The sequence below is a fragment of the Leptosomus discolor genome, chromosome Z, assembly GCF_034619465.1.
Source record: "Leptosomus discolor isolate bLepDis1 chromosome Z, bLepDis1.hap2, whole genome shotgun sequence".
Classification (NCBI taxonomy): Eukaryota; Metazoa; Chordata; class Aves; order Leptosomiformes; family Leptosomidae; genus Leptosomus; species Leptosomus discolor.
This window is the reverse complement of record NC_141419.1, coordinates 39720100-39746987: the sequence shown is the minus strand read 5'-3', so window position 1 is coordinate 39746987 and position 26888 is coordinate 39720100. Positions and strand designations below refer to the sequence as shown.

The window sequence follows — 26888 nt, the reverse complement described above, 5'->3', positions numbered from 1 at the left end:
ACTATGTATAGCTACAGTTTATAGCTTGTCTACTGTGATTATACATTTTATGTACTACCAAGAACATTAATGATATAGGTCAAGGTTATCCATACTGGTGGCTCTGTAGAACATTTGGTCCTTTAGAAGTTTAACATACTGCTATGTTATTGCACAATGCATTGTAACATTATTTATTCTCTGAAATGACTCAGTCTCACTAGTAAATCAAAAAGAAGATGCCATTAAGTACATTTTCAGGGTTTTGTGATTATTTTTGGTATACATTCTTTCAGTGCTTGCGAAACCCACCTGTTCGCTTTCAGGCTGGAGCCTGCTTTCCAATAGAAGAAGCATCTCAGATGCCTTTTTCTTCAGCTCATAAGAAACTAAGACAGAACACAGCACATAGAAACCTAGCACACCCCTCCACCACCTGCAGCCTCCTCCCACTGCACAGTAAGAGCGGACTCTGACATCTTTTTTTTCCACCACTGTTATTTTGAAAATAAATTTCAAATTCCTTTAAAACACAACATTCAGGTTCTCAAGAGACTGGTTTTCACTGGATGCTTAGTCTTCATCTAGCTTTCTGTGTGAACTTCCAAGACAGTCTAGATAAAATCTTAAGGCCCACTTTGTAGGAATCTTCCTCTGGCTTTTTGTGTGTTTCCAGTTCAGTAGTGGTTAAGAAATAACATCTAGTTTATTAAAGAAATACTGAGTATGGCTTTATAGTTACACTGTCATGTTTATTTGTAATGCTGCCTTTTCAGTGACATCGAGAAGGGTAAAACTTCATCAGTGTCCACTGTTCACTTTTGAAAATGTTCAGAATCTTTATGAGCTAGCTCTAAAAGGTTCTGAAGGAAAAACCTAAAGTGCCTCAATAAATAATACATGCGAGCAAATGATATATTAAATGTGCTATGGGAACGCTTACAAAAATAAAATGCTTAATTTATTAATTAAATATCCCCAACACAAATATGAAGGACTATTTTGATCTGGCTTATATCAATAACAAAAAGAGAAAACGGAAAGAAAGATCACTTTTTTGCAGTAACGCCCCCTCACAGAGGGAGGCAAAAGTCTTGAGGAATAGGTAAGGTAGGTTTTCATTTGTAAGAATTAATATTAAAAATAATCTTAAATCTAAATTCGAAATCATCAACTTCTGGTTTGAAAAATAACATGTATGCCCATGCAGCTGTCATCAACACAGTGGCCATGCAAATGTTGTACACATACAATGCCAATAAAAACAAAATGATACTATTTAAGAAAGAGTGGATGTTGGTAATGACAGCACTAGTACCAATACAAACATGATGCTGAGCTCAGGGTCTTGGCACTCTTCAGAGTAAGCCATAACCTCAGAGTAATTTGTTTTCTCTAGAGATCTCTATCCCCTGCCATGGCTCAAATATAACCAGTGATCTCCGTACTTTAGATTACTCATGTTATATCAGCCTATTGGATCTGTAACATTGTAAAGGCATTTTAACAGGGCTAATGTCCTCCATTAGCCCCTTCTAATGAAATATAAGTTATATTGTTATGAGTTTGCTATGCCTGCTAGGATGTACTACAAGATGAGTGATAGTTTCTGCACTAAGGGCATTAATCGACAAAGACCATGCACAGTTTTGCCTGCATGGTTAAAAAAAAAAGAAAAAGGATTGAGGAAAGAAGGAATATGCTGCTGGATAAGCACAGTATAAGATACACCTGCCCCAGCATCTATAGCTTGTCCTATCATATCAAAATCCTTAGTTTCAACATGTGATCCTGAAATTAATACTGTACATTAATAAGCCTAGCTTCAGCCTTTATTTAAAAAGACTAGCTGGAGAACGTTTTTATACCAGTGGCATGACATTATCCTACCAGAAGACAAAATAAGGGCATGAGTCTACTTTATCGTGCTGTAAAGTAATTGTGTGCAGTGCAGGCAGCATCTTTTTCCATTTTACTTGTATCTGGCAATGCCAGGAGCTGGCAAAGTACCTCCTTGAACAATCCCTTTAGTCCTCAGAAAGACTCTTCATGGAAAGTGCTAAACCCCCTCTTGTCTTCTATCAAATAATTTCAGTGTTTTTTTGTGGGGTTGGATGCCATCTGATCCCCTAGTTCCTCCAGATAGTGCATCACACAAGACTGTCTTCCTTCCATCTGGCTTTATCTCTGCAAGGAACATGCTTCATGTAGAGAACACCAGTCTTCTTTTTCCACCCACATGCTCAAGCAAAAAAAATGAGGTGAATCCATAGAAACTCCCCGTAGTTGTACAGCAGAAATCACAAAGTTCGAGTCAAATGTTTTTTTCCCTTTTTTTCATCCACATCAAAGGCATGAATACAACAAGGCATTGTTAGTTGTGGTGGGCAAACTGAAGAGTCTGCTGATATAACAGATCAGGTTTTTAAGGCCTTTGTCTATGCAGAGTTACAATAATGCAGAAGCCAAATTGATTAGAAAGACAGGAGAGAAGAAAAAAATGATAGAAACTGAAAGAGAGAGAGAGAGAGAGGAGATACGTCTCAGTAATGTCTAAAAAGTCAATACTGTGTCTACAGATGGAGAAGTGCACATTGCTTGCCCTTTGAAAGCTTCTCCGCAACTTTGTCATTAATACTGTCAAAGTTAAGAACACATTTTAATGGAGTTCAGCGGCAGTTGAACACATTCATTCCCACAGCCCGTAAGAAGAAATGTTAGGAGACTTTAGCCTAAAATATCCAAGTAGACTGGAGATGCCTTGGCCAAGTTCTGGAGGAGGGAATGGATTTCTTTGATGTTGAGCCTCATGTGAGGCTCCCGCTGCCAACAGCCCAGCATCAAGTCATACACTTCCTTAGGGCATGTGCGAGGTCGCTGCAGGACTCGGCCCTGAGTGATGCACTCAATCACCTATGAGAAATCAGAAGGAAAGGATCAGCTTAGCTTTGCCATCTACATGTGGGTCACCTGTGGAACAGTTATCTGATAATATCCACAGCAGCCTCACTGGTGGCAGTCACCCAGCCAACTCTGCTAAGGGCTGCATTTCTAGGTAGACGCACAAGCAGTGGGATGTGATCTGGAAAAATCACTGAAATGTAAGTTGTCAAGGAGCAATAATTTCACTGATGTTAAGTTCACCCACGTTGTCCTTTCCACTCATGAAGGAATGACAGCCAGGAAGTAATCCTGTACCTCCTCTCTCTATCCACCTATCAACCTCATCTCATCTCAGAAGGAGGCTGTTTTCACCCTGTTCACACAGAGCATCAGTGCCCCTCCCTTCCTCCTCATGAGCATCACTGTGGTTAATCTCTGGAGATGGGTTACTTGTGACTGCCTGGAAATCAAGAGATCTCCAGATTATGTTGATCTATTCAAGAATGATTTTGGACAATCACTCTGCAACAATGACATGTATGACACGGAAACAAAATCACCCAAAGCCTGTTCAGTAGATAGCTAAGCTCCTTTTCATTGCATCATGGTCTTTCTCAATACCCAGAGCAGGTATATATCTGATATGTATATCCTATACAAACGAAAAAGCTAAATGCCAACTGGCATAGTTCTGCTTGGACAACTTCCATCCACTCTGAGGAGAAAAAGGTGAAACAGAAGAAATTCAACCACAAAGTTCATGACAATACCATAAATACCTGACATCGGGGTTTTGCCTTTCCTAAATAAATTTGTTGCTGTCCCTTCTCCAGAGAAGCTACACCAACAGTTAACGTGCCAGCCTTCCCAACACAGTCTGAGAATGTATTACACACACCTCATTGTTTGAGAGCTGATACCATGGCTGCTTGCCATAGGTAAAGATTTCCCATAATACGACCCCCAGGCTCCAGACATCACTTTCTGTGGTGAACTTCCTGTACATGATACTCTCTGGAGGCATCCAACGAATGGGCAGCATGGTGTGGCCCCCAACCTGAAAAAAACAACCGAAAGAGTCAGAAATAATTCCTCCAGACCCTCACAAGGAAGAGTATCAAGATGTTAAATAAGGATAATCCATGGTTTCTTTTTACCCATCTGATACCATTTACTTTGAGAAGCTTTTAAGGACTAAGAATTCATGGTCCAAACTCCTCTCCCCTCAACAACTATCACTACCATGATAGTTTCCCAACAGAATCTCCAAAGACATTGCTTCTGAAGTGCAAAGTCACCTTTAACATTTACTTGGCACACCCTACCCAAGGAACAGGAAGTTCTACACAATTATTCATTATTTTAGCCTAGCAACCCACTTTAAATTAGGACAGTTTTACTCCCCATTTTAACACTCAGGAAACTAAGAAAGATTCAGGAAATGAAATCTGCAATGACAATTCTCTTACAAACTCAGCAATATCAACTGAAATCTATGAAGACACAGTGGTCTGACTGCATGACATGGTAGGATCAGGATCTGTACAGTTTAATACCCTCATTATGAATGAATTAAAGCAATGCTATTTTATGTTGATAATTTACAAAGTTAATGCATCAAATTATTTTGTTCCACATTAACTACCCAGTCCTACACAGCTTTAAAAAAAATTTTGGTTCTTTGGATATATTCCCTTGATACCAAATAACTTGTACGACATGGACTCCTATCCCAAATCAACTCATGTTGAACGGGATCTTTTACTGAATGAATGCCTTTCTGAAAGTCTGTTAGAACATTTTTCATTTTCCCCAGAATGCTATACTTCCTTAAAATCAGGTTTCCTAACCTAATTTAAATTTTTTAAAAAATCTCTCATTTCCAGTTTCTAAACAATTTATTGTTCCTTATATGTCCCATTCTGACTGGATCACATCAATAAAGAAATCCACTTGAATTCTTTTAAAATAGTGTAACTGCTGAGATACTGTGATATCGATATATAGATATTCTGATTACTTTTGCATCAAGACAGCTGCAAATATTTCCAAGGGAAAAAAAAAAAAAAAAAAAGGACAGCTTTTTCAAGGACATCCAACTTTTGATTAACTCTCATTTTTCTGTCTGTCAGAAAATTTATTTAGTTATGAAACCACACTTGCACTTTCAAGATTCTGTCAATTCAAAGTATCATTTCTCCTTGTGGGACTTTACATCTATTGTTATAAATAACGCCCTCCTTGTTCTCACATTGAAAAAGCAAATGGAAGGAAAATCCAATAGAAGTTCAGTCAGGGTTCACATTATTTCCAAATCATGTAGAACATCCATTTCCAGCTATATGACAGTAATTCAGCATTAGCATAGTATACCAAAAACACAGCTATGTCTGTGAGAGCTCAACCCTGTTCTGTGCATCACAAGTCAACACTTGCTACTGACTCCATGAAAACAAAAAGTCACGCTTAAACTTTCATAGACTTGGTCTATTACTAGGCTTTTCTTCTGCTCCCCTAACATGAGATGTCATGTGAGCGATGAAGACAGGATATCTGTGCAACACCAAGCATCAACTGTGGCAGGCTGAGTATCTACCCGAGTCCATAGAGCATCTTCAGTTTCAACTCAGATTTCAGATCAGCCACATCAAAAGCCCAGGTCAGGGACTGGCCAAAGGCACTTTTTCTAAATGCACATCTCCTTGTCTATTAATGATCAGTGGTTACTGAGTGAACACTCACTCAGATCAGAAAAGCATTAAGGGCTGTGTTAGGCGTATGCTTAAAATGAAGAATATGCTTCAGAGCTTTCTTGAACTGAAGCCTGGGACTTGACATAACTGTTCCCAGGACGCCTGAAACAAATTGCCAGTCAGTTGTGAGCTTCTTTGGATCTTTATTGGATTATTGAGTCCAAGTTGTGCCATAATAGCTGTGAAAAGAGGTGGAGTGCCTTTTTTTTGTTGTTGCCAAAATCTCAGCAAGGCTAAGCGATGTTTTCCAAGGACCAATGAAGGAAAACATGACTACATTGACCAAACTTTAAAGGTGCTGAGTGCTTCAAAGGGATGCCTTCTGCATATGCTTTAGTAAGAAGCGCAAGTATTATACAGCTCTCAGATATCAGGATTCTGCAGGATAAAGTCCCTGCTATGTACACTGTAGTGGCAGTGCTGCTTGATACACATAATTTTGAAATGGTTGTGTGCTAAGCAGACTGCAGTTGCAGGTAAAGGACACCTTTATATTCAGTCTAGCTAAGGTTATGACAGGTTTAAAAGCATTACAGTTTTAACTTAATATGCTATCACTTTAAAATCCACACTAGCTGTAAAGACGTTGTGAAAATGACCATTTTATAGACACAAATTAGGGTATGTTTTCTTGATGCTTACCTGAAGGCATGGTGGTTTATGATGGCTTATTTTTATTCAGAATTGTACTTCTACAGATCCTTTCTGGGACTTAAGTACTTGCTTCCAAATGTCAGTTTATGAAAGCAAGCACTCCCTAGCCCAGCCACAGCCTTGTATTATGCTCACTAGGTGCTTTTACTAGCAATATTGGTCTAGAATCTAAAGCAGAAGGCCTGGTGCATTAGCTTCTGCAATGTTCAAACTATCCACAGGGAGGAGACTGCTATGCTGGATCAGTGAACTATGATGTTCTCCAAAGAGGCACGTCCAAGAGGAAACTGCCACACTGTTCTATGATTGAAATGTTGCACTTCCAACAATACAATGTCAGTCCACTTGTCACCACTTTCAGCACTCATCTTTTAAGTGAATTTAGTGCTTTGAAAAGTGCCAGATAAGCCGACCTTGAACATTGTTTTCATCTATTTGCAAACGTCAAGCTTCAAGGATTGCTGTAGAAGCACCATGTCTTAGCCTTGAAGCAGGGTACCTAATTCTAGAGTTTGCTTAAGTTTGTTCACGTTCTGGCTTCGTATGTTCCGTATGCTGCTTCACAGGCACCAGGAAATGGTGAGGCTTGTCTAACACAGAAATTTTGGTTTTAAGAAGGAAACCAGGCCTGTAGCACAAAATTCTATGGAAGTTGATTTTTGTTGCCCAAGGGTCTGCACACATCCAGCCATCCATCCATTCAATGTAAACCCAGCTTTCTTGCACATTAATATTACTGCTAGAGAGAAGAGGTCTTAGCTGATTGTCATCAAGCGTTCCTTATGCCAATTAAAAATGCATCTGTTGATATCCTGCCCTGGTCTCTTTCAACTTCTACTGCCCAACTGCCATGGGAATCCAAAGCCTCCAATGTTTGTGAGCAAAAGGGTATGCTTTCTTACAAAGAAGGAGTAGACGAAGCCTTGTGCTCCTGCTGGGAACAGGAGGCTGTGGGTGGAGGCAAGGGAAACCAGCCTACAGGGATGTAGAAGAAACAGGCTGTATGTGGGGCTGCACAGATAAGACACAAGCCATGGGGTGGTAAAGGCACAAGAAATAAAGTTGCTAAGATGACCACTCAATCAATTCATGCCAAGTTTATGCCTTACTCATCTGTATCATGAAGAGGGAGGGCTGAATGGATTTGCCACACTTTTGCAAGGCATGCCAGCTGCAACCTGGTCTGACCATAGCAGCACTGGGGGCTGAGGGTATGATAGAGCAGTTTGGGGCTCCAGAGCCATGCCATAGGGTGCTGCAGAGGCTGACCAAAGAACAGGACAGGGACTAGCTGGAACAGGGAGTAATCTTTCTCCCTGATAAATGCTGGTGGTTGTATCTGGGGAGGCTCCAGCACTCCTGGAGACAATGTCAAATCCAACCCCCAGCTTTTGCAGGCACTGTATTACATAACTCTTTCCCCATTTTTTTTCAGTTTCTGGCTATAAGTTGATTACTCTGAATTCATGCAGTAAAAAGCACAGCAATCAACTGCATAGCCTTGGCAAACTGACTTCCTCATTTATGTTCCACGTTCTCAGGTTCCCACGATTCCCACAGAGTGACATTATATAATGTGCCACAACACTTTGTATATTCTCTAAAGACTAGTGATGCTTTTTCTGCCAACAGGATAAAAGTAATCTTTCACTTTGTGAGCGAAATGAACCTGAATGACTAACCCATGGGTTTCAGCCCCGATCCTGCCCAATGTCCTGTTTGGCTTGACTGCTGCATCTCTCCAGAGCCCTGCTGATCTTAGACCTTTTGCAATTTGGGGCAGTAGTCCTGAAAGCAGCAATGCAGTTCAGCATATGCTTAAACTAACTGTCATGTGGTAAGTATATACTCAGTCTCTTTAATGCAACTGGATCTCAGTTAGTCAAACTGGAACCAAGCTATACCTTTGATTCATTTGTTCACCCCCTCCTAAAGGAGCATCTTGTATACTTGCGTGACTACAGCATTTCAGGGTAGTTTTTGCTATTTATGTTTTGGTCTTCTGACTTGTTTCCCCATGTCAGGATGATATAACTGCAAAGAAATGTTCTCTGCAAAAATTATCATGTCTTATTGCTAAAACTGAAAACCCCTCCTCTCTTGGTGAACATCTGCTCTTTACCCCTCATAAAATGCTGGCAAATGTTTCTCTCGGCACAAGAAAAAAATCAATAATTGTTATTTTCATTTCTTCCATGCCCTGGCCTTGCAGACAAAGTCAATGTCTCCTCTTAAAATATCATCAGTCCTGCTGTGTCCACTTGCAGAAGAGCAATGTATTATTTTCACAGTCATAAGAAGCCGTACCACTCCAGCAGATGAGGTTACTGAATTATGAAATAAGGCAGATTATTAACCTATAGCTAAATATGTGTCCTTTCATTATCACTTTTAACCTTGCTTTAACTAATCTCTATTCAAAAGGGGCTTGCATCTAAAGTTCTTAATTAATCCTACCAGTGGTCTTGTAAGAAAACTGAAATAATGTCTAGCACACCATTTATTAAACTGTGAATTCTCTCTTCAGTTGTGCAACATCAGTTCAACATTGTGTGTCAACTTTGTGTCACTGGAGATAGAATTCTTTTCATCATTCTCTACGAAACCATGAGTGGTATGGAGAAGATGAAGAAAGATCAACTACTCAGCGCTTCACGTAACACCAGAACCAGAAGACAAAAAATGAAATTTGTAAATGGCAGCTTCAAAAGAAACAAAAAGAGGCACCCCATCACATAATGTACAGTTGCTTATGGAACTCATTGCTACAAGATAGTGCCAAGCCACAAGGCTTACCTGGGATCAAAAAGTGATTAAACACACTCATGGAGGATAAAACCTGACAAGGGCTATCAAACACAAAGTTACCAGCTCTGGCCCAGGAGGCGCCTGAGCCGCAGAGTGCTGGTGGCTAAGACAGTGCATATGGAAAATACTGATATATGCTTAACCTCTTTTCATACTATTCCACAGGCACTGGTTACTCACAGTGACAGGATCCTGGACTAGAGGGACCTTTGGAGAAGCTGTTTCTATGTTCCTGTGTAGATGGGCCACACATTGCAATATGCAGCTCTTATCAAACTTCCCAGCAATGCTTATGAGGGCTAAAAACAATTCTGTCAAAAGGGTGGAATGAAGGAGAGATACCACATGGAATTAAAATATGTGAATGACCTAATGTGTCTTAGAATTTGGCTTCTTCCACAGACCTTTTCAAATGCTAAGTTGAAAGGATATAGAAACTGTTTCTATTGTTGTGTTTTACACAACAGAATATCATATTGAGTCAGCCAAATATACAGAGTAATTAATAATCGGTAGTAGTTACTGCATTACAGAGCACTTATTCTTCCAAGAAAGGAAGATATAGTGCCCTGGAGGTAAAATCAGATGAGTGCTATGAAGAAGGTGACATGATTCACATCTCTGATTAAAAGAAACGTCCCCTATCAGAAGGACAGAAGGAAAGTTAACTGAATACAAATCCGCAGCACTGAAAAGTAACAATTACAGCTCCCAGGAGGAAATGTGTATGAACTTACCACCAGGCTTACTGGCATCAGATGGGATTCATCTTTCTCAAAGTGGGAAGAGGGTTGTTATTCAGGAGGTTGCGATGTTCATTGACAGAGCTTTAAACTAGACTTGGAAGGGGCAGGGTGATAACATCAGGCTTGCCTGTGACAAGCTGTGGGATGACACACCACGGTTAGAGGGATGGGGTGCTAGCGAGGGCTTTCAGCCTGTTGCCCTGAGGTACGCTGGGTACACTGCAGCATGCTTGAAGTCTTACGGAGATGAGCCAGGGGTTCCTGAGGTAATAGGAGCCAATAGGGAAACACCGCTGAAATACCTCAAAGGAATTAAGGCGTGTTCCTCTAAGAAGGTGACAAGGCCGACAGCCCAGCTGAAGTGCCTCTACATCAATGCACAGAGCATGGGCAACAAACAGGAGGAGCTGGAAGCCACCCTGCTGCTAAAAAGCTACAACCTGGTTGCCATTACTGAAACTTGGTGGGACGAATCCCATGACTGGAGTGTAGTTAACAAAGGCTACAGGCTGTTCAGAAGGGACAGGAGAGGAAGGAGGGGCAGAGGCATTGCTGTCAACATTAAGGAATGGATAGAGTGTGAAGAGCTGTCTCTGAAGTACAGCCACAAACGGGTTTAAAGCTTATGGGTAAGAATTAGAGACGGAGACAACAAAGGGAACCTTGTGGTTGGTACCTGCTACAGGCCACCCTTATGAAGAGGAGTCTATGGATAAAGTCTTCTTACTCCAGCTATAGAAGGCTTCGGCACTCGCAGGCTCTCGCCCTCCTGCGGGACTTCACCCCAACATCTGCTGGAAAAGTAGCATGGCGAGCTGTAGACAATCCGGGAGACTCCTGGAGTGCATTGAAGAGAACTTCCTAAGCCAGGTAATAGACAGCCCTACCAGAAGGGATGCAATATGGGACCTGATGGTCACCAATGCAAGTGAGTTAATCAGTGACGTCAGGATTGGAGGCAGCCTGTGCTGTGGTGATCATGCACTGGTGGAGTTCACAGTCCTGAGGGATATGGGTCAGGCAAAGAGTAAAGTCAGGACCCTGAATTTTAGGAAAGCAAAATTCCAGCTGTTCAAGGAGTTATTCAACAGGACCCCCTGGGAAACTGCCCTCAGGAACAACGGTGCAGAACAGAGCTGGCAGATCTTTAAGGACACTTTCCATAGAGCACAAGAGCAGGTGTAAGAAATCAGGAAAGCAAGACAAGAGACTGGCAAAGCTGAGTCAAGACATGCTGGTCAAACTAAAGGGCAAGAAGGAAATGCACAGGCAGTGGAAGCAGGGATGGGTATCCTGGGACAAGTATAGGGACACTGCCTGGTTGTGTAGGAATGCAGTCAGGAAGGCCAAGGCACAGCTGAAGCTGAACTTGGCAAGGGACACAAAAAACAGTAAGAAGGGCTTCTACAGGTACGTCAACCAGAAAAGGAAGGTTAAAGAAAGTGTACTACCCCTGATGAGAAAGACTGGCAAGCTGGTAACAATGGACAAGGAGAAGGCTGAGGCACTCAACAACTTTTTTGCCTCAGGCTTCACTGGCAATCTCTCTTCCCACACCACTCGAGTGTATGGACCACAAAATAGGAACTCGGGGAGCAAAGTCCCTTCCACTGTAAGAGATCAAGTTCATGACCGCCTGAGGAATCTTAACATGCAAAATGGGACTTGACGAAGTGCATCCCAGAGTCCTGAGGGAACTGGCTGATGTAGCTGCCAAGCCACTCTCCATGATATTTGAAAAGTCACAACATGCAGGTGAAGTCCTTGGTGATGGGAAAAAGGGAAACATTGTACCCATTTTTAAAAGGGGTAGAAAGGAGGACACCAGGAACTACCGACCTGTCAGCCTCAACTCTGTGACTCGGAAGGTCATGGAGCAGATATTCCTAGAAGCTGTGCTAAGGCACATGGAGGACAGCGAGGTGATTCAGGACGGCCAGCACGGCTTCACAAGGGCAAGTCCTGCCTGACCAACCTAACAGCCTTCTACGATGGAGTGGTGGACAAGGGAAAAGCTATGGATGTCGGCTATCTGGACTTCCATAAGGCCTTTGACACAGTCCCACACAACCTGCTTCTCTCTAAGTTGGAGACATATGGATTTGATGGGTGGACTGTTTGGTGGATGAGGAAGTGATTGTATGGTTCCATCCAGAGAGTAGTGGTCAACGGCTACATCTCCAGATGGAGATCAGCGACAAGTGGAGTCCCTCAGGGCTCTGTGCTGGGACCAGTGCTGTTTAATACCTTCATCAATGACATAGCCAGTGGGATCAAGTGCACCCTCAGCAAGTTTGCAGGTGACACCAAGCTGAGTGGTGCAGTCAACACACCTGAGAGGATGGGATGCCATCCAGAGGGACCTGGACAAGCTGGAGAGGTGGGCCTGTGTGAACCTCATGAGGTTTAACAAGGCCAAGTGCAAGGTCCTGCAGCCTGTATTGACACCTGGGCGGGACAAAGGGATTGAGAGCAGCCCCGCTGAGAAGGACTTTGGGGTTCTGGTGGGCAAAAAGCTGGACATGAGCCAGCAATGTGCACTCGCAGCCCAGAAAGACAACATCCTGGGCTGCATCAAGAGAAGTGTGGCCAGCAGGTCGAGGGAGGTGATTCTGCCCCTCTACTCCACTCTGGTGAGACCCCACCTGGAGTGCTGTGTCCAGCTCTGGAGTCATCAGCACAGGAAAGACATGGACCTGTTGCAGTGAGTCCAGAGGAGGGCCACAAAAATGATCAGAGGGATGGAACACCTCTTCTATGAGGACAGGCTGAGAGAGTTGGGGTTGTTCATCCTGGGGAAGAGAAGGCTCTCGGGAGACCTTATTGCAGCCTTTCAGTACTTAAAAGGGTCTTATAAGACAGACGAAAAGAATCTTTTTAGCAGGCCGTGTTGTGACAGGACAAGGAGTGATGATTTTAAACTAAAAGAGGGTAGATTTAGACCGGATATAAGGAAGAACTTTTTTACAATGAGGTTGATTGGAACAGGTTGCCAGAGAGGTGGTAAAAGCCCCATCCCTGGAAACATTCAAGCTCAGGTTGGATTGGGCTCTGAGCAACCTGATCTAGCTAAAGATGTCCCTGTTTATGGCAGGTGGGTTGGGCTACATGACCTTTAAAGGTCCCTTCCAATCCAAACTGCTCTATGATTCTACAAAAAAAGAAGTCTATTCCTTTAAAATATCATTTACTTTAAAATGAGAAAATTTCTAGCGTCAAACAATAGATTATCATCTAAGTGATATGAAAGGGAGGTATACTGCAGTAAATTGAAAGGCAAGACAACTTCAACGGTGTATTTCAATTAACTCAGTGGAAATCTAGATTTGTTTCTGAAGATGAGAACTTAGGACCTTGCTTAAAAAGCAAGCAGATGGGATTACTATAAACCAGAGAATACTTGGCATGTTGAACCTGATGTCCTCTCCTTTCTAAACACCTTGTATTCTCCTAATCTGCCATATCAAGTTATACCATAGCATACAGTTACTGATCACTCCAGCAGCATGACCTGCAACTCAGAATATTGAGCTCATGTGAAGCCCTGTGTTTCATTTTACAAAAAGTTGTTAATGTATCACTTGTACCCTACCACTATTTCCACACCTGAGTGGTTGCTGGTTGTACCAGTGGACGAAGAGAGGTATCAGGTACAACTGGAACAACTCATGTTAAAATCTTCACAGGCTCTGGGATGATCATCTGATGTGTCCAAGTCAACAGCAGAACAATTTTGCAATGCAAAATTAATGAACTACAGCTACTGCCTTTCTGATTTTCAAAGCAAACAGTTTACAAAATATCAAATTCCAAAGTTTACATTTACAAATTTTTTACAAAATATAAAATTTTAAATTAATCCCAAGTAGTCTGGGCTTACCAGGGCCAAGGAAGTTTTAAAAATAACCTTTAATATACATTGGAAAACTGGCATCTAGAAGTCTGTACCATAGTTGAAATCCTAAGTTCTGTTTGCTTTTTTAAATAGGGGCTTTGAGGTGTAGTGTGATGAGATGCTAGCTGGACTGCACAGCCAATATCAACAAATAGCAGTTAGTTGAGGGCAGACTCTGAAAGTCAAGTACCACACCACATAAACCAGTTTGTGTTCATTGTGTTCCCAATGTCAAGTCTGAAAGCTATTTCTCAAGTACTAGTCACCACAACCTTTTCCCATATTTATTTTACTGAAAACCAAAATTTTCAAATTTACTGTAGGTTAACGCAGCATGTCCGGCTCTATCAGTCATGTCAAGTTACACCACAGGAGAAGAGGGTAGCAATAGATCTTGGTTTGTAGCTTTACTTCTCCTTTGTGAGTCACAAAAGTGTTTCTATAATGTATGCTGCATGGGAGCACCACAGATTTAGTTGAAATGTCTCAGATGCTCCAGTTCTTTGAGTTTATTAGACAGCCTCACCCCCGTTCCCTGGGTAGTTAATTTATCAGGTGACTTACAAATACCAAGACTAACAAACTGCTACACATATATGAGGCAATAAAATGAGCAGTCTTTGGTTTCATAAATCTGAAGAATATGGGCGAACCTACTGAGTTCCCGCATCTTTCCCACAAGTTAAAGAGGTTATTTTGAACCATCAGTGCAGAAGGGAAATAAGTAAGTCAACCATTCTATGTGAGATCTTTTGGCTTGTTCACAGACTACCTGTATGATGCCAGGCAAGTCATGTCAATTAAACCTGTCAACTATGAACTTCCTGAAGAGAGTTCAGAGATGTTCTCTGTCCAGCCAGAAGCATTAAGAAGGCAGAGCAAAGTTTCATGACTTCAAAGGAAGACCAATAATCTTACTATTTCAGAGCATTAGCAATTGCTTTTTTCTGTGAAGACTTATCTCGACTTGCCTAAACAGCAAAATAAAAGTAGGATCACAACAACAATCCTGATTTGTCTCCAGTGCCCGCACTGGGAATGTTTACATGGATAGTGTCACCAGGCTAATCTAAGTCTATGCAGGTAGACAGCCACATTGGCAGGGACCTGAGAGAGGTTAAATTATACTGGTCCTCAGCCAGATGCTAATAAACGAGGCAATGGCAAGGTCCTTGTTTTCCTTCTCTTCTGCAGTCTTGATGGTGTTTTCTGCTTCTCACTTTTTCTGGTCTGTAATTTGTTTACATAAACTGGAAAACACAAGAGAAAATTTTCACTACAATAGAACAGAAAAAATTCTCTGTTGTCTTCCTTCCATGAATTCTAGTTTTCATCTCCTCACTTGTACCATGACATAATTCTATGACTTGAAACAGGCATTTGCTCTGAAATGAGGCATCCATGAAACAACACAATATGATCATTAAAAATACCAGTAACTGCTAACACCAAACCAAAAAGAAATATTACTCATTCCTACGGAGTATGCAAAATTCTAAACTGTTCTTATCAAATTCTTATGTTGAATTATTCCTCAAGCCATGCTTAAAATACTGTTCTTGAACACAAGAGCCAAAGTGTAGCCCAAGCCGTGATGAAATAATTTTATAGCTCTTAGCTGAATTTCTACACTGGTGCAAAGGGAGAATTTACACCAGCAGAGGGCTTGGAAACACAAATTTGGTTTTGGGTTTTGTATTTGGTTGGTACCTTTTTTAATCCTTTTCAGTGCCTGTCTGTACCCTCAGCACTGTCATTTTCCATTTGGCAAACATTATACTGCATTGTGTATACAATGGCTCTTGGAATTCACATGACTGCATTTGTTTAACACCAACACTGAGCTGTAAATTCTGCCTGTGATGCTGAAGCACCTTTTCTTCTGCCTCTAAAACGAGGCCAGATAATCTCCTGACATGCAATCATTCATAGAAGGTGTTAGTCTAGCAAGAAATGTCCCCTAAAATTTCCCTGGGTGGATCCATTCTCTGATGGCATGTCATCAGGGTGGAGGCTTGGCTTTCTGACATAAAGCCTGTTGAACTTGCTCATTACTAGGTGATACTGGGGAACAAAGGAAGATCACAGTGATCTTTGAAAGGATTTTAGGCTCTGCACGAGCATTGCTGCATTTCAGGTAAAGGCTCTCTGAAGATTTGACACACCACATCATGGATTCCTCCCATCCTTCACCAAATGCTAGTGGTGTGTGGACAAAGAAGAGGTGGGTGGGAAAGAAACACACAACTACACCTACTCTCCCTGCTTTTGCATCACAGGTTTTGCAGTGCCCCAGGGGAGCAATCTGGAAAACCTTCTATCTCCTCCTAGGATGAAGCTGCTGCTTACTGTAACCGTGCAGCACTGAAGGGTTCTTACCTTATGCATGCTCACCTTCCTCTCTGAATGAACAAGAATCAGATTAAACATTGAGTCCTCTGCTTGCTGCACTGCTGTAATACTATAATTAATTCAAAATCAACACATAAACATTTTTAGTTTCACTGCTCAAATAAAAGAAGGATCTGCAGTAAAACTGAAAGCTCAAAGGTTAGACAACATATTTTTGCAATTTTACACCAAAGTAGTTAAAAGTCACTTGATTTTTTAAGATCTCTATTGTTAAAAAAGTGCAGATTAACTGTACAAACTTCAATGTAAATCTTACATGCAGCGTTCCCAGACTCCAGAGTTGCCTAGATTCAAGGAGCTCCTGGAGACATTCAAAATAGCCAAGTGGGAAATGAATGTCTCATATAGTTAAGACAAGATATTTCAGACTGTTTGGGGTCTTCTGAGCTGGTCTACAGCCCCAGTATTTCAGACTGATCACGAATACCTTTAGCTAGGACTTCCAAATCAATCTCTTTGAAAAGGTGGTACTAAATAAAGCCATATTTAAACTAGGCTGGCACTACGCTTGTATAATGCCTACGTCAGTGAAGTCCTGATCTACATGAGGCTTCTACACGTCATACATAACAATAACACTTTTTCTAGCCACTTGCAAAAAATTACAAATGGGTTCATCATAGCAGTTGCACTTTTACTTGGTTATGTGATAGTGGATTACTATAGCCCTAATTGCGAATCTTTGTACTTCAGAATATTTTTCATCTGCTTAAGATGAAAACTTTTGAAATATTGTTCCATAAAGCCTGCATTTCCTTTTAAAGTCATGCTACTTTACAATACTCTTTGACATGTTTAGGATGATCCACACAGAGTATTATCAAATGTACTCAATCATGTTCTTATTAAAATGTTATGTGCTTTAGGCCTCAGTTTTCTTTGTTTTCTTGCTAGGCAATTCTATTATTATTTCTGTATATTAGGCTGTCACCTTCACCTAACCCTGTATCCTGGCATCTGTTGTTATTTTCTCGGATCTTGTACCCATCAGGATATTTTTATTTTGTGGTTCACCATGGCCCTCAAGAAGGGGATGGTTCTGGGGTTCCCATTAGCCTTGATCCCATACTTAGGCTGCAGTCTCATTTTAATTTCCTTTCCTCTCTGCCAGTTAGGAGTTCCCCTTCAAGACACTTCAGTCATTGAGCTAGCTAAGAGGCTTTTGTTAACAAAAAGCAGATGCACCACTAAGTTCTCTCCTGAAAGGGTCTTCCTCCTACTATAATGATTTTGAGTTTGGAAACCTGCTGTATTGTGCAAGACTCATTCTGTATGAATGCTCCAGCCTTCCAGGACATCTGAAATCAGTATTACACAAGTCTCATGTTCATTTTATCAGTTGGCTTATCACTAACGAGCTAACGCTGACAAAAGAGTTTGTCCTGGGAGCATGGCAATTCCAAGTGAATACTGACATTTTAAATTATTCTCCAAGTTTATTTCATCTGGTTTAATCTGCTTTTCAATTCTTTTGAACACTTTGCATAGTTACCCCTACATGAGTGACTGGGTGCTTTGTTGTTGAGAATCATGAACTAGGTAGTGAAGGAACTGGATTAATGCAAGATCATGAAGACTCCATCACAAAATGTATGCTACATAATTTTGACATGCTACTTACATCTAATTACATAGGATAATATCTATACAATGACAGCAAATGCACTGCAGTGTATTTGGTAAGGGTACTTAAGTCTTACTGACATCTCACTGTTATGGTCAGTATGATGCCTTTGCTGGAAAGCAAGACATGGCTCCAGTTTTCTGTGAGAATTGTTGAGCTAGGGAACTAGTCAAGTGGGAGTTAGCCACTGGAAACCCCAGAATAATACTGCATGCACTTTCTTTGCCTGTTTTGAAGAGATAACAATGAGTATCATATGTGAGCCAATACAGACCATGCTTCTACCAGACAGGAATGAAGTCTGACAATTCCTGAAGAAAATTCAATCCGACTTATTACTCTTTAAGGTCAGACAGCTTCCTAGCGTCCATGTCCTCCTGTGACGGGCCTGACACAATAACAGCAGAAGTAAGTTATTGTCTTGGCTTTAGAGAAAGCAGGGGAGAACTTTCCCTCTTAAACGAATCTAGTAAGGGTCACTCCTCCTTACGGGCACTTACTCAAATAAGGGCCTCTTTATGCTCAGCAGAGGCACTTTAATGAAGAAGTATCTAGTAAACAAAGCAACAACTCAACAGCCTAGCCCTGGGGAATGGGGAAAGGAATCAAGACGAATACCAACAGAAGAGTAAAGAGTATGTGGGGATGGGAGGAGCACAGAGGGTGAACAGGAGCTGGGAAAAAAGTAGAATGGTCACAACCATAGACCAGGCCATGCAGGAACAGATGACCAGTCAGCCTTCTATTTATTGCAAAGTGTCTCCAAAAAGCAAGCAGTTATCAGTGAGCACTATGTCCCACATGACCTCTTACTGCACTCAGTCCCCCTATGGATGGGCTGAAGCCTGGGAAGAAGACTCTTTCAGCCCTAATGCACGTGCCTTTCAGATATTTCAGTAAATACCCACTAACATTAACAGTCTCCTGCATAAGGTGACCTATGGTCAAAACACTGCTAAGTTAGGGGAAGCCTCAACCCTTTTCTGCTTCAGTAAAAGGAATGCAATATTCAGAATGAACACTGCTAAACAGAACACAATATTCAGAATCAGAATAATAAATATAATTTCACCTCTCCAGCATGGAGGACACAAAACCTGCATTGTCCTTGCTCATTTGTTTTCCTTGGCGAGAGAGAGGCAGGGAATAAGAGAGTAAGGCAGAACCGAGACCTTCTCTAAGAGAATACAGAGACAATTTTCCACTGCGCCGAAGCACCCTACAGGCCGTTACTAGCAGGAGACAAGGCAACTTGCCCCTGAGGGATTTCACAGGTTGCGAGTAGCTGTCAGAAAGCCCTGATGAAATTGTGCTTTGCAGTTGCCACCACCAGAAATAGGGCTTTCCTCTGAGTCAAGGAGCACAGCTTCTCAGGGCAACCCTCTGGGCTCTCCATAGGTCAAAGTCCAGTAAGAGTTTTGGAGAACGAACCACAGCACACAGACGGACCCCAAATTTCTAGGGGTCTTGGGATTACGTCTGCCACCACAGCAAGTTGTTCCCTCTAAAACAGTTAATGCATTTCATTCTGTCTTCCAGCAGGAGTACAGCTTTTGGTTATTCTGCATTTGCACCAGGAATTTCTTCTGCAATGTCTAACATTGGGCCAACGATCTTTTATCATTACTACCCAAGTCCTTGTTCTCTGAGAAGCCTAAGTTGAAATACACAACTACCAAGTTCAATATGTTTATTATTTCTGTCCAAGCCTTACATTTTGTGATCACCCTTTAGCACTAAGAGTGAAATTAAACCCTGTGGTGCCATGCCAAGGCTATGCCAAGCCAGTTACTCATAATGATCTCAGCTGTGGGGCAACAGAAGACCTACGATACACCTTCTGCTATTTATTAGCACTGGGATGGATGACAATCACTACAATGTATTTGTCACAAAATCACCTCCACAATAATTAATTTTAACATGATATACTAATGGAAAAATCTTCTTATCATTAATAGCGTCAAGACTGTTCATATTTAAAGATATTTAAAATTTAATATTTGATGTTAATACTACAAAATACTATCACTGCTAATATTATGAGAATAATATGTATTATGTATGCAAAGAAAGATAAAAATGCACTAACTTAAATGAAAGACCGAGCTGGATCTGTAAGCATGAGCTGGGATGCAGGTTCTAGAACTCGACCTTTTTCTACTTTTCTAAAGAAATGGATATTTTTGTATTGTGCAACGGCATCCAGAAGCAGGCCATGTGGAACTGAGCCCTAGACATTTTTGTTCTGTATTGCCAAGAAAATATACCAAGAAGAAACGAAAAGAACTATGTCTGTAAAGGAAGAGATGGTTGTATTTAGTCTATGGACTGATTGATAGAAGAATCACAGTAACTTTTGACTACCATGTTAATACACTGATCCTGAAGTATCAGATGCAACAGAGTGAGGATGGGATAAACACAGTAAGACTCAACAAGGCAGCAGGAAAGTTTACATTTTACTTCTTCTGGACTGAGAACATCTCCCCTTAAACTTATATTTCCCAAGAAATCCAAACTGATCTACACAAACTTCTCCCTAGGCTGCTTACAGTCACCTTATTAGTCTATTCAGAAAAAAAGAGTGGTCCAAAAAAGTTTTGCTCCTTGTGAGAATTATTGATGTTTTGAAATGCCTTTGATTCTGAATCAGGCAAAAGTACTGAACATTTTGACAAAATGAAATATTTGGAACAGTTTTGAGCAAGAAATTTTGAAATTAAGAATGTTGGTGTTTTCCAGCAAAACAAGTCAGCCAGATGCTCCCAAAAGATTTCAGTTTGAATGGAAACTTAAACCAAAATGTACTCAAATAATTAAAAATAAAATGTGACGGACACTCAATTTAGGTCACACATTGCACAGCATGCTTTTTGATATTGTGCATCCTCTAAACCAGTTCTGAAGTGAAGCAAAGGCCTACAGAGGTCTATAAGAAAAATCTCAGCAGTGTCTGCTGCTGGAGGGCCATGAGGTAGCAGGGAACATTATGCTTTCAGAGGGCAGCTTCCTGCAGGAAGTGGCACCTCCTTAAGTATGTGGGAGCCCAACATCCAGGCTATTCCCAGCATGTTTCAGGCCCTGGGCAGTTTGGCACAGTGAGAGGGAGGTAGGCGCACAACAGGTAGCTCAATGCAATACCACTAGTCTCTAAATTATTTCCACTCTCAATTCCAGGAGGGATTCCTGGAGGAATTCTTCCCTTTCCCAAAACTGCTCCATGTACAATTCAGATACTCAAGATCTGCACTGAGGGAAGGCATGTCTTACAGAGGTTCACAGGAAAAAACAAACAAGCAAAGCTTCACACAAGATCAATAAACTATATCTTAAAACAACTGGATTCCAGGTAAAGTACTAAAACACACTATAGAGAACAAGCATATATTGGGAACAGAATGGATTATCTTACAGCCTAAACAAAAACAAGCAACAATAAAATGATTAATTAATAGGCGAATCTTTCTGAAATTTCTCTGGGCAGATTCTTTCCATGGAAAGTGAAATGATGGGAGAAAGCGATCAGCAGTTGTTAAAAAGAAAATAAAAATCTGAAATAGCACCAGTCAATGTCCAATTAAGATACTTTGAATGCTTTTCTTTTAGAGATTAAATATTTTAGCATGTCTATGTCACAACAGAATTAATCCCTCTAACAATCATTAACTATCACATTGCATTGTTTATTTAGAAACATCAGCTCCTGTACAGCTGCATAAAATACATGCAGCTCTGACTGAAATATGGTCAAACCAGGACACAAGATTGCAACCATTTAACAGAACAGAAAAATCTAAAAACCAAAAACAGAATAGGCCAAGAAATGAAGAAAAAGACCATGTCCAACAGAAACTGGATGCTCTACAGGAGGGGGCAGCATGTTGCTCAGCATCACAACTGGAATCTGGCAGAGCGCTGTTATCTGTTCCTATGAAAATGCACTGTCTCCAAGCTGCATCTTTTTAAAGTCATGTCCATGTGCTACAAGCTAAGTGGCAGCAGAGAAAATACCCTATCTTCATCTAAGTTAAGCCCCCCTTCTCCTCTCCGTCTCTGCAGTTCTTCAGATGAATGTCACCATGACACCTGACTGGTTATCAAATGCACAAATTTCAGAATGCACACTTTTTTTTCTCTGTTCCTGCCCAACAGAAAATTAGGGGCTTCCCTTTCTTGGGGTCATTTAGCTTGTGGGGTGTGAACAATGCTGGAGAACTCATCTGTAAGAGAGCAGGTATGTGTCCAGAGTGGTAGCCTCTTTGCTGCCCCAGCCAAGGGCAGCTGCCCTTCAGCTCCTGCCTGCTGTAGCCAAATGCCTGTGACACCATCTTCCCCTGGTCCACCATGCAGCGAGGGCACCCCTACCACTGCCTGCCTTTGCAAGCACTGCCTGCCACAGCAGCCCTGGCCCTGCATACTAATTGGCACATTTAATGACTTTCTCTTGCTCTCCCTCTCGTCTCCTCCTGAGCTGCCGTCTGGGAGCAGAGGAGCCTGGCTGCCATGGAAACCGAGCCTCTGAATGCCCTGAACCTGCCGTACCAACCTTTGGAGAAGATTCTGGTGGTGAAGCTCAAAAAAGGGGATGCTCGAGGGGGCGTAAAGGCAAAGGAGTGGGAAGGGGTAATGCTGACTGTGGCAGGAGTCGGTCTGGGCTGTTCTGCTGTGGCACTGCACAAGCTCCCTGTATACTGGGCATAAGAAAGCAGCCATTCAGGAAAAAAACAGATTAACCCTCTAGTACCTACATTTTTCTTTAAAATGTTTCAAACGATTCTCAACCCCCTCCCTCCCATCCGCTTACAATCTGGATCAAACACCCCTAATGCATGCACAGGCCATGTCATCAAAGGGACTTTGACAATCCCAAATATGACTCACACATATGAAGGACTGTTTGTAGCAAGAAAAAAGTGCTGATTATGGTGAGTGAAAGGTTCAAGGGAGCTCAGGCCCTCCACAGCACAGGCTGGCAGAGGACAAACCCCTGCCTAATCAGTAAGTCTGTGATCCTGTGCCCAGCCTTTCAGTCCTGCCTCTCTTTCCCAGGCTAGCCCTGAGACTGCAGTCACATGGAAACACAGCCTTTGTGGCAGTATCTGTGTGCGCTGATGCCTTTTCTGGGCAGGCAGCTAATTCAACTCCAGCTCTGTGTCTAAAAAATTTTGGATCTTGCTTCAGGCCGTGTGGCAATGGGAACTGCACTTTTGTCCTCAATTCTGCCTCCTGAGGATTTCTGGGCATATAATGGGGGTAAGATGACTGTACACTTAAATCTGAGTTAGCACCCAAACTTCAGCCTTGGAAGGACACCATCATTTGCACCCAGTCTCCTTATAAGATTTCAGGCCAGCAATGGAGTATCTCTTTGAGTGTCTTCTTTTTCTAAGTAAAGTTCCCCATGATATTGACCCTCAGAAGGTCAATAAAACTGGCATGCTCCCAAACATACACAAACAAACAAACAAAACAAGGAAGAAAAAAACCCCATTGTTCTTTTAGGGGAACATTCAGAAAATTTTAGACTGGGTCAGCAGATTTCTGAAGACTAGATGGAGCTGATTATGTCCTAGGCAGACCCTCTCATGCATGGGACATAACAAACGCTTCAACTCTCATTCTTTGTCCCAGCCACTTGAACAACCAGTTTAATGCTGGAAATTTACTTCAGATCCAAGTCAGAATGTGCCATGTCATGAAGAGGTGCAGGGTTTTGGAACTGAAGTACCCAAGACACCCAACAAAGGCACAAAGGCCCTGCTTGGTATTCCTGTCAGCAGGGGGATCTACTGCAGACTGGGCAGCACAGTGAGACAGGCCTTAGGCATGACAACTAAGGACAGCCCAACTTGCTTCCCACACGCATACTCCCTCTTTAGCTAAGAGCAGCAAAAGGAGATTTTTGCTTGGATTTTTTCTTTTAGTGTCTTTATGTTGTCTTGCACCTGACCTTGCCAGAATTCCCACTAACTTGAAAATGAAGAGGACCGCCCCGTTATAAATTTCAATACATTGGGTCTGTCACGTGAGTTGCTACTACAACACAAACTTGTGCACAAAAGATGAAGTACAGAAGGAGTGTTTGCAATTCACTTATAAGAATGCCTAACCTAAGAGAGAAAACTGTTTTATGGGGTTTGCAGCATTTGTGTAAGCCTGTACACATTTGTGTAAATAGTGTAAATTACAACTCAGAGTAATTTTATTAAATAAGAAATAATGATTGAACCATAAAATGTTAGAGGATTACAGGAAGGGAAAATTTTTTTTTTAAAGCAAATAGAAAAGTCGGCTGTTAATCTTACCAGGCCCAAATGGCGTTCACCTGAGTCTGAAGGTAATGCAGGTGGGAAACTGCAAGTGTATGACTATCGTCAAAAAGAGTAACTGTGCCAGAAAGCTGATGCATATGTAAAAACAGTCTGTATCTTTCTGAGCAGAGTGGGAAACAAAAGCTTCTGTAGAAAGGGATCCCACTCCACCAGCCTAGCAGTGGCCCACAGGGGAGTCAGGATGAATGTGAACAAAGGTGATCCAGCAGACAAAGCATATGTGGATTTTCAGAACACCTTTGATAAGGCTCTACATAAAAGGTTATTAAAAAAATCTCAGCTGCTGCAAGGTTTAGGAAAGGCCTTTTTATGGACTGAAGGCTGGTTAAAAGACAAGAAGCAGCAAGTAGGACTTCAAGGTCACTTCTCAAGATAGAGAGATGGCAGTAATGGAGTCCCCAGAGGTCAGTGTCAGGACCAGCTACATTCAACATCTTCATCAATGGCCTGGAGATGGGAAGGCATTGTCAATTAGTCCAAGTGTGGGGGTGATACTAAGTTCTTGAAGAAGTTTTTATGAGGAAGATCTCACAAAACAGAGAGAGCAGGCAGCAGATGAGCTTCAATGCAGTTAACTACATGCATGATAAACAGGTGTAATAACCTAGTAAGCTATGTTTACACCCAGTACTGGCAGCTACAACTCAGGAAGGAGATTTTGGAGCCATGTCTGACACCAACACCTCAGCAGCTGCCAGGAAAACTCAAGACATTGAGCATCACCAGCACAGGTACTAACAACATGACACAGGGCATAATTCTGCCACTTTACACAGCCATGGGCCCCCCACATGCCTTTAGTGCTGTGTGGAGTTCTGGTCTCCATAGCTCAAGAAGGATGTAACATAACTGGAGCAGCACAGAAAACAAGAACTAAAATGCTTAAGTTGAGGCTTACAGGTCATTAAAGTGATGGATAAAGTGATGTCAATCAGCAACAACTGCAGAACTGTTATTAGCAAAGTCTGAAATGCTGTAACAAGAGGACACTCAATGAAATTAGTAGGAGATAAGTTCAGAACAGATAAAAGTATTTTTTTACATAATGGGTATTAAAGTTCTGGAATTTGCTGTCACAGTTATGAAGGTAGACAGTATCAGCAGGTGCAAACAAGGATTAGACAAATTCATGAACAAGTCATTCATAAACAGATAGTAATGGGAACTGGCAAGAATGCACCCTAACATCCCTCATCCGCAGATTATAGATTCTGGAACAGCATAAGAAAACACCCACAAAAAATGGCCAGAGAGCTTACATGCAAATATGATTTACACCTAAGAACAGGCTCAGTCATTTCTTAGAAAGGCTGGAGGGTCACATGCATATTGAGCTTGCTTGGGCACGTTGGGACAGCCAGGACAGTGTCTGCCTTGTCAGAGAGAATTAGCCCAGAATGGAAAGCCCCACGTATCTACGAGATGTCTAATTTTGAAGACAGGCCCAGTTGGCACCTCACTTTATTGCTTATTGTCATGTACTGTGTGCATTTCACATCAGGAGAACTGGGCTAAACCTTCCATTTGGTAGGGAAATGAAAAATCTTCCTTGTGTGTTGAATTAAAATGTAATTAAATGTTAGAAGATCTTTTACAACAAGTCCTGGGGAGTTGGGTTTCTGAGTGGGCAAACATGCTTATGGGTAGTGGATAAAGGCAGAAGCATTCGGGAATGTATGTCATCAGTGCAAATGATCATATGTTTACATCTGTATTATTTCTGTATAAATATTTTTTGTATCACATATATGATATATATCGTTAGGGGGTTTTCTCTTCTGAAGTGAAAGATTCCAGTGCCATTAGCAATCTAAACATGCATTATGGAATTGCATTTTTAATTACAGGATCTAATAATGTTTTTCCACAGAACCTCTGTTTAATTCTGTACATCTGCTAGACTGTGCTCAGCCTATGAGGGACTGTTAAATATTTCTTCTTAATCTCATCACTCAGTGTGTGGCCGCCTGCCTAACTCCTTCCACATCTAACTTTATGCAAACATAACAGCTCCCCACAATGTGTCAGCAACGGGATTTGACCATTAAAGGTTCAAATTGCAGCAAAGACACCTGATTCCTCATCTACCAGACTAACTGCGCTGTCTCTCAACTGCGGCTATACTAAAAGAACGTAGAATGGGTCAGCACTAGGACCAAGTGTTGGCATTGTGGTTACAGCAAACCTGTTGCCTCTTTGCTAACTTTCAGAAGAACAGAAGAACAGATACTCATCCCACTTCTGGGATGCCCAGGAAGATCATACACTGCCTTGGTAGGAATACAATGGGAGAGCTGTGACAGGAGGGAACATAACCTGTGTTTCTCCAGATGCTGATGTGGGAGCCAAGCCCTTCTCAGCAGTGTGCTGGGGTGACTTGGGCAGTCATGCAAGCCCAGCCTTAAGCAATGTAGTGGAGAAGGCTAAGAGGACCTTTTATGTTGGGAAGCGTTCAGCAACCCACTCCCATGAAAACAACAACAATGTATAGATTTGAGTATCCACACCCCCCTGCTCTTTCATGCACATGAAAGAAACAACTTTAGCATTTACACATCAAAACCTACTAAAATCAAATGAGTATCCATGTCTTTTCATTTGAGGACCTTAGTCCGACATACTGGAAATTGTAACAATTAGTTTTATTCTACAAAGCAGAAGGAAGTGTTGAGGTGAAGGGATGGAAATTGCAAGTTATGAATCCAATGCCAGAACAATTCTGGAAGGACAAGTAAACTTTTTGTTTTGTTTGTGTTTCATGGGGGTGGGGATTTGCTATTCAGAGGGCAGTAATCTTGA

The 26888-nt window shown here is 41.7% G+C and overlaps 1 protein-coding gene across 3 annotated transcripts in view; it reads right to left on the bottom strand.

Moving 5' to 3' along the window:
• Window positions 1-2706: 2706 nt before the first annotated feature.
• Window positions 2707-26888, bottom strand: part of NTRK2 (neurotrophic receptor tyrosine kinase 2) — a 205651-nt gene continuing 181469 nt past the window's right edge. For all 3 annotated transcript variants that reach the window (XM_086480514.1, XM_086480515.1, XM_086480516.1), the window contains 2 exons: window positions 3761-3919; window positions 2707-2892 (listed from right to left, as the gene is read on the bottom strand). In XM_086480514.1, coding sequence (XP_086336640.1) covers window positions 2707-2892; window positions 3761-3919 — 345 coding nt within the window. The remainder of the gene's footprint in view (window positions 2893-3760; window positions 3920-26888) is intronic.